At 44.4% G+C, this 8,755-nt stretch overlaps 1 protein-coding gene across 1 annotated transcript; it reads right to left on the bottom strand.

Moving 5' to 3' along the window:
• Positions 1–867: 867 nt before the first annotated feature.
• On the bottom strand, positions 868–8,470 carry NMUR2 (neuromedin U receptor 2). Its single transcript, XM_063413400.1, has 4 exons — positions 7,751–8,470; positions 2,849–2,933; positions 2,065–2,190; positions 868–1,127 (listed from the first exon to the last, which is right to left on the bottom strand). Exons 1-4 carry the CDS (start codon positions 8,468–8,470, stop codon positions 868–870), a joined length of 1,191 nt encoding a protein of 396 aa, XP_063269470.1.
• Between the last annotated feature and the right edge of the window lie 285 nt (positions 8,471–8,755).

The following is an 8,755-nucleotide window of genomic DNA, read 5'->3' on the forward strand; positions in this document are numbered from 1 at the left end:
ATTGTGCTTTGTGGCAAAAACTGAATTTAGTAGATGCAGTATCACTGCAAAACCCCCCTTTTTATTGCCCTTTATTAGGTTTGTTCCAGTTCCCCTTGTTGGGAGAGCTGTCCAGGCTCCTCCCTGGTGATTGCTAATCCACACAGATCTCTGACTTCTGCAATCCCCCTGGTACAGGAGGAGTGGAGTCAGCTGAGGCACAACCACAGGGCTTCACTGGTGGAGACAACACATGAATATCTGAAGTTGAAGTAATGATAAGAACCTCAGAAAGCAAAAGTTTGCTTTACATTTATTTTACAGTTGTTGGCTCCCTGGTTCTCCTGGCCCAGAAATAGCTGTTAGTGGTAGCTGGTGTTTGTCTGAGCTGCTCTCACTCTTGCCTGTTTGCTAATGTTGGCAGGAGAGGTTTGCCAGAGCTCAAGAAGGTTGTAGCAGAGGGAAGTGGGACTGGCTTACCTAGAGCTAGGAGTGGGTAGAGAGGGCTTATGCAGAAAATTGTCCTGTCTCAAAAGAAGCCAAACCTGATGTTTCAGCTGCTGCACAAGAAGCTATTTGGTAAGACTTGGCTAAGCTGATCCTCTCTCCCGTGCTGGCAGCTCTGGGAGTGTCTCTCACCTTTTAAAGCAGCTCTTTGCTGGCACAGCTTGCAGTGAGCAAACTCAGACTCCCAGCCCTCCCATTAGCTGGGGGTCATACAGTGCTTCCCTAACACGTCCTAAATACAGTCTCCTCCTCCAGTCATTCCATGAGACACCTCCTGAGCAATTCTTGCTGAAATCAGCCTTTTGGGAAGTTTTCTTCTGCTTTAGTTTCATAGTGCAACTTTCTTAACCATCTCCTTCACCTGGATGACAGCACAGAAAGTCAGAGGCCAGTGGAGAGCTGAGAGCTGCTGACAGATGTCCTGTGTGTGCCAGGGACACTCGTGTTCTCAGCAGAGTCCATGAGGTTGTGATCCTCAATCACAAACATGCTCTTCTGGGATGAAATCTTGCACGTGGGATGTTTGGGGGTGCAGTGCTTGCAGCAAGGAGAAATCACACTGAGGAAAGCCATCCTGAAGCGCTGGGACAAGAGGTTGTAAATGATGGGGTTTGTAGCAGAGCTCAGGTAGAAGAACACACCTGGGAGAACAAGGGTGGGAGGAAGACAGAGACATTCATTTGTGTGTGAAGACACCTCAGAAGAGAAAAATCTCTTTATTGCCTGTACAGCTCCACCAAACCTGGATGCAAGGGTGAAGACAGTGGAGCTCTGCTGCCTTCCTGGCACAGGCAGAGGGATGTCTCACCAAGGTCAGCTCAGCTTTCACTGCACTGAAAGTGGGAGAGAATGTGAACTGGAGCTCAGCCTCTCCAGCTGTTCAGGAACCAGCTCTCCCTTGAGCTACCCTGACCTGCCTCCAGCACTGCCCTCGTCCCCACAGCAGGGTTTGCCCAGCTGGTGCCCCATCAGAGCTGCCAGAGATAAATTCCAGCCAGGGGAAGCCAATTTCCTACAACTCACCAGGACAATGGCACAAGAACAGATTTGTCTGAGCTGCCTAATGGCCACATTCAGTGCTTTCCCATGGTAAAATAAGATTCCTCTTTGAAAAGCCCTTCATTTCGTGGTGAGGCCATAAAGATTTGCTTTCATCACCCAGTGCTGAGCAGTATGTAAGGCTCTTGCTCTTGGTAAGTTTTCTTATTTGCTCCAGAGATCCTATGGAGGATGATGCCTGTTCCTGTGTACTTCTTAAAGCAGTGAATGACAGCAGTCTTTACTTCTGAGCATTCCCAAGGATGAAAATCAGCTAGTAATGATGCATGATATCCTTATTTTTTTTCTTTCATTCTTTGTGAATATTCAGACAGCATTGTCCAGGTCTTGAAAGCTGCAGAAACCTGCCTGCAGTTTTTATTCAGGCACCATTCTCATCACTGCTCACCAAACCTCAAGGTTTTCCACACAAGTGTCATGTCCCCTAAAAAATAAATGACTACACATTCCAAGTAAAACCACCCCCAAATACTTTTTTTTTTTGCCAGTCCCTGTGCAAGTGGAAGAAGAAAGCTTTACCTGACACCACATGAATTAAGTTGAAGGTATTGGCCAAAGGCTCAGTCCACTCCACAACAAAGCTGAAGAAAAGTCTGTCTATATGGAATGGAGCCCAGCAGACGGCAAAAACTATCACGAGGACAACTGGTGAGGAGAAAGGGGAGAAGAAAAACAGGTCAGAAATGGGAGGGTATGGTTCACCAGCCTGCACAGGGCAGAGAGTTCATAAAGCTGAATGGGAGACTTAATATCTTAAGTTATATTCAAAACTTTTGCCATCCTTTCTGTCTTACCATTACCAACTAAAAGAACAATCTTTCCATTAATTTTTGTATTGGGTAAGTCAATGCATGCACACAGCCAGGCTCAGAAAACCAGGCAGGCTCCACAGTATAGTTTGGTGTAATGCAAAACAGATGTACATTCTGTGAAAAAGTACAATATAGACTATTTACACTCTGAAAAAAAGGGGATCCTCCCTAGAGGACTGCAAGGGCTAGTTTAGAGTGAAGGATGTTGGAGAATTGCCATGCAAGGATCTGCCATGGAGTTTTGCTCAATCTCCTCTTGTGCTGGGGGAGGAAAATTTGCTTTCTGAGTCTTTTGGTAGTTACCCCTGATGCTTCACTCCTGCAAGTCCAGATGAAACAGCAATAAGCTTTTTTTTTAATAGGACAACTACTCATAACTCTTGTATCCAGTGAACCTTCAATACCATGAACAATGAACCATCAATTCCCCTTCAGGATCTGGTCACACTCTTGCTCATGGTGAATAAAACACAGAAGGATTCACTACTTACACAACATCTTGGTGACTGATTTTCTGGATGGCCTCTGAACATTCACAGCCATTTCCTCCACTTCCAGAGATTCATCTCCTTTCAACTGGCAAAAGGAGGGAAACCAAAGGACAGATTAGAGAAGAGACCATGTCCCCACCAGACATAGATTATTTGATATTTTTATAGCTGCAGTTTGAGAAAGCAAAATTTGGGGCCACTTGGGGCTCACTGAAAAAAAAAATCTACATTTAAATTTTGATTTTTGTTTAGAAAAACATGAAAGATTTAGGTTCTAAACAATCTGCATATTTTATGCATCTGAACCTGCATATTTACAGCAAATTTACATTTCATTTCCCCACTTACCTTTTCTCGATGAGTCAATATTTGGTTTACAGTTTATGTTCCATTTCAACAGTATTTTGCTAGGCATTGTTTTCGCTTCTAGCAAAATATTGTTCATTTGTTTACTTTCCTAAAAGTGTTCCCCACAATTAAACACAAACCAATGATCCAAAAAACACCCAGAGAGACCTCAGTACAACACAGCTGTAATCACTGGAAAAATTTCTGTAGAATTCAAGGGAGTTTATTTCACGTTCTGAGTGTTGGGAATAGTTGATATTCATCCCATCCAATGAACAAACCCCAGAAATTCTGCCTTGCAGATGGGCAGGGTGCATGATACCCACAGATTTAGCCACACACTGCTCAGGTACAACAGGGAGAGGGTTTTCTCCAGTAATTTTTCCTGATCTTCAAGAAAAATGGGCATAAAGAGCAATGATCTGATCACTCCTGGAATCTGTGGCCAGTATGTTTATGAAGAGAAGATTGGTGCTCTGGTGATGAAAAGATCAGGTTTACCCAAACAAGACAATTGATTTGAACACCAAGGAAATCATATCTGAAAGTCCAAATCTGGTCCCAACTTGCTGCAGTGGGAACTCCTGATTAGCCAACAGCTTTGTCTGTTCTCAAGTAGAGAAACAGGAACCAAAACTTAACTGTGCATGAGACGATATCTGGAATGAGGGAAAAGATAGAAATCACTCTGGATTTGGAAAAACCTCATGAAGACATGCTAGTTGTGTCATTTGCTTTTGCCTTTTACACTGTGACTTTGCTTCTGATTTCTGATTAATAATACTTTTCTGTAAGAATGATGAAATGAGCCTTTCTTTCAATGCTCTCTTTATTTATGAAAGGAAAAAACATGTAAATGGAATTATAGTCAATTATAGTGCAATTCAGCCTCTCATATTTTACATTATTGCCCTTGTAACTTTTAGTCCTAGCCACAGTTGCATAAGGAAAAGACTCAGTTGATTTGTAACACACCTACAGATTTATTAAAACCCCTGGATTCCCTTCAGTGTTTTTCAGTCTCAACACTAATCTATTCCAGGCATATTCCAAAGCTTCAGAGACTACAGTGTGCTGATGCTGTAATAAACCAGAGACACATGTATCTTTATTCTTCCCCTTCCTCCTGTCATTTTGATGATGCTGTAAGGCTCCTCTTCAGCCTCAAATGATGAAAGTGTAACAGGTAAGAACAACTCAGCAGCTGGAGTTTAACAAAACAATGAAACATTACAAACAGGGAGGGAAAAAAATGAATAAATGAGTCCCTGGCAAAGGTTGTAACTTGAGTTAATGCCAATGGTTTGAGAGGGGTAGAACCCCAGCCAAGGTACTGGTTACTTTTACATCACTGTGATGTGTGAGGCTGTGTAGGTTTAAGATGAATGCTACCCTTCCACTGCAAGAGAATTAAAACTGACTGGCACAAGAAGCTGAAAATTGGATTTTCCCCACAGATCTTTATTAACAACAGCATTTCACCCCAGCAATCAAAAGGCTGAGTGGAATTAGGGTCTCACTTATCCCCAGATAAATGTAATGAGGACACTCTGCAGAAAAAGGATTGTTTTCTGTAATCTGCAAAAGCAGAACTGTTTTCTGTAAACTCCTTGGCCTGTCTGACACTAGTGGTGATCAAAGTTTCTCTCCAGCTGATGGAAAAATTGATATTTAAACCCCACAAATCTTCTGCTAAGGATTGCAGTCCTGCCTGTTTTGCAGGTTTGGCTGAAGCAGTTGGTGCTGAGCTGCAGCCTTGGTGTGTCCTTAGCTCACCCCCAGGGGAAGCAGAACCAACTTCTGGGACAAGGACTGCTGGACACCCCCATGGAAGGGGACAGACTCTGGAAGGGCTGTGCTGGGTCTGCAGAAATTAGCCAAAGGCAGTCACCATCCACAGATGATTCTGGGCATCTAAAAGCTGGGCATGTGGGAGGAGAAATAGATTTCCATGATAGAATCTGAACCAGATGTGCATTAGCAGGAATAAGTTGTCTTGCTTCAAAGACAGCTAAAGTAAAATTGCCAGTATGCCCAAAATATTATTATTATTATTACGATTATTATTACTATTATTATTTATTGTGAGTTACTGAGGGGATGAGACACTAAGAGTTGGAACCTTGGGAGAACAATCATCCAGCCTATGCCATCAGAAACCCTTGTTAAACAGAGTATGGCTTTTAGGGAAGCAGTGATCAGCACCTATGCCTGTGTACTTTTAGGAATCAGTTTGAAAGAAATGGGCAGGGACCCTGCACTGAATCCTGCTGCAATGCAGACTTCCTCCCAAGCAATCCCATCCCATCTCAGTCAGTGCCCCAGGGATGAACTTGCACCAGCAGCTTCTGCCCAATGTTCTCACCTTGGCCTCCTCCTCTCTATCCTCAGCTCTTTGGCTGTGGGTTGCAATCAGCAGCTCAGAAACTGGACTGGGTTTGAAGAGCCTGGATGATTTAGGGATTTATCCTGAGGGTATCTGTGATGGGAACCCCATGAAAGAGGCAGCAGGAAGCTTCCACAATCAAGCCTAATGAGTTCACAGTGCAATGATCAGTGTCCTCCTCTTTACACTGGTGCTGGAATGGTCAATTGACTGTAACATTGCAATATTAAACAGCCAAGCCTTAAATTATACCCAAGTAGATAACGAGGTAATCAAGCATTTCCCAGTGAAGAGGAGAAATGTATTTTTACATTTTTCAAGGAATTAAGTTATAAATTAACTCAGGTACCCTATGACCCATGTTTGGTGTCTTCTCACAGCTGCTTGGCATATCACCTGTCCCCATCTGCATTGCATCCTGAGACTGTCCAGCACTGGCAGAGCTTGAGGGAGAAACTGGTGAGGAAATTCCCTTTCTACAAAGCCTGGATATGAAAAGGTTACATCTCTGTTTGCTGAATTTGAGCTGTTGTACAATCTTTGGATTAACCCTGAGCTTTTCCACTACGTTCTGTGAGTGATACGTGGCACTCAGGAAACTGCAGGGTGTTGCTAAAGCCTCACAGATTTCCTCCTCTGTGGGTAGATAAAGTGTCTCCTCTTATTATTATATTACATGGAAAATTATATATATATATACATCATTCTTCTATCACTTCTGTTGAAGAAATGAAATCATTTTGCCCAGTACAGCTTGGAGATAATGCAGATCTAGCCAGGATGGATCCTGTTACAATTTGGAAGTCTGAGATGGATATACAGAAAAACAGAGGCACAAACAGTGAACATTAACATCATTAGGAAAGACAACTTGAACAAATGTGTGAATTTGCAGAAGTCCTGGAGTCTCAGCCCTCATCTGGTACTGAGCTTCTCTTCTGGGATGGGGTGTAGGAGTATCTGCTGCTGCAAATAGAAGTTATTGCAACCTACTCTAAGGTCTTCCTTTTAAAAATTCAGGGATTTCTCTTTTTGTTTTTGTAACAACTCTATTTTCATCACCTTTCATTCCCTTCAGGTCTTATTTTGCAAAATATTCATTGAAACCATGTCAAGACCCCTCAAGAGCCTCCAGAGGCTGGGGATAGTTTAACCCACTTACTGCCTCGAGGATCTGCTCTGTGCTGTGGATTTCTGGCAGATTATCCGTGTTTTTTTTTCCTGGGTACGTAAAACTGTTTCTGTGTAATTTCAGATAAGAGTAAATATTAGCCAGTACAACAAAATCAGAGATTTGGTTGAGTTTCTTGCATATTATTTCATAAGTACATTTGTCTCAACTTCTTGCTATGGGATCAGACATCTTTGTAAACTTTAAGTAAGTTACATTCAGTGTGACAAAGTGGGATTTACATTGTCTAAATGTCTGTAACTTATGAGAAGAAAGCAGTCATCAAGTCATTGTGATTAGCAGTGCATTTCAGTGTTGTGCTACATGGTTTTGTAACTGTGATCCTGACTGTTTTATCCATAGAGTTACTGATGGAGACTTGTAAAAAGTAGTCTCGATTTCTGGAGAGAGAATGAATATAAGCTCTAAGGTAGCCTGGTGAAACATGGCTGTAGTTATATACAGAAATGATTGCTGAATTTGCTAGCTGCAGCAATAAGGTAACATTTCAGTTTATGAGCTTTGTGAGTTTTAACGAGTGAATATTACCACCAGCTCCAGGGAAGGAAAAGAAGAAAGTAATGCAATGGAAATTCGACAGTCACAAGAAAAGGGAAAACAAATAGAACACAAGATTCAACCACTAGCCACCTTCTTTTTATTCTTTTCACATTTTCCTTTTGGTCCATTTCTTTCCAGTCCCTACTGCAAAGGTGTAAATCTCTGAGAGGCTGGAATCAATCTACAGACTCGGATGTTTCATTAACATTCAGAAGTGAGCAGCAGTGACAGCAAGTTTTTATAAGGAGATTGGGGTAAATTATTCCCCAACACATCTATATTAATTTCAGAACAGGATTGCACCGGAGAAGAAGTTGGAAATATTATTTCCAGAGGTTCGAGAAAGAGTTTAGCTATTTTGGGGGGAAAACACGGGCAACAAAAAGGTTCAAAACCCACGTATAGACACAAACACACAAGAACAACCAAAACTTACTCTTAGCCCCATCAGACAGTACAGCACGCTTATCACGGCCATGGGCAGCACGTAGAAGAGCACGGAGGTGACCTGCACGATCCAGTTGTAGACCCACAGGGGCACCACCACGGTGCAGGTGGCCGAGCCGGGCACCAGGGTACCATTGGGGAAGCGCTGCAGGGTGATGCCGTGGGCGCCCGTGTTGGGCAGGGCGAAGAGAGCAGAGAGCAGCCAGAGGGCCAGCACGGAGCGCAGGGCGCGGCGCCGGGGCCTGCCCAGCTTGGCACGGAACGGGTGCCGCACCGCCACGAAGCGCTCAGCGCTCAGCGCCGTCACGCTCAGCACCGACGCCAGGCACACCGTCTCGAAGAGAGCCGTCTTCAGGTAGCAGCCCGCCGGCCCCAGCAGGAAGGGGTAGTTGCTCCACATCTCGTAGACCTCCAGGGGCATGCCAAAGAGCAGCACCAGCAGGTCCGAGACTGCCAGGCTGAACAGGTAGTAGTTGGTCGGGGTCTTCATGCTGCGGTGCTTGAGGATGACGAGGCAAACCAAGAAGTTGCCCGTCACCCCGACGAGGAAGATCACGGAGTACACCAAAGCCATGGGCAGGAACAGGTGGCTCCGTCTGGGCCCACACAGGAAGGTTAGATAATCCTCAGTGCTGTTTAGGTACCCCCTGAGATGTTCCTCGTGTAGGGCAAGGTGGTTTAACCAGGAGAAATTACTGACCCAGGCCATTGCTGGATCTGCTGAAATGCTCCACAGCCGAGGTTCGTTGTCCTCTCTGTTTCTCTTGTGCAAGTTTGCTGACTTTTTGCAGGGAGAGGAGGAGGGGTGTGGCTGCCTAGGCAGCCCTGGATGCACAGAGCCACTGAGGATGTGAACGAGTGTGTGTGCCTGGCTCTGGGTAAGGTTTTGCTGCTCACCAGCTGTTCCCCTGCACGGAGCCCCTCAGCCCCTCCTTCCCCACATATTCATTGGCTCGCTAAGTGCGTTCGATTATAGAGTGCGAGAAGAGGTTCC

This window comes from Prinia subflava, chromosome 16 (genome assembly GCF_021018805.1).
Source record: "Prinia subflava isolate CZ2003 ecotype Zambia chromosome 16, Cam_Psub_1.2, whole genome shotgun sequence".
In the NCBI taxonomy this organism is placed as follows: domain Eukaryota; kingdom Metazoa; phylum Chordata; class Aves; order Passeriformes; family Cisticolidae; genus Prinia; species Prinia subflava.

What these genes read in the sequence shown, in the direction of transcription:
- NMUR2 (XM_063413400.1), bottom strand. Translation starts at nt 8,470, where the DNA reads ATGGCCTGGGTCAGTAATTTCTCCTGGTTAAACCACCTTGCCCTACAC. An exon ending in ACTGTCTGATGGGGCTAAGA is followed by an intron (nt 2,934 to 7,750) that starts GTAAGTTTTGGT and finishes TCCTTTTGCCAG; the next exon opens with TTGAAAGGAGATGAATCTCT. An exon ending in ATCAGTCACCAAGATGTTGT is followed by an intron (nt 2,191 to 2,848) that starts GTAAGTAGTGAA and finishes TCTCCTCACCAG; the next exon opens with TTGTCCTCGTGATAGTTTTT.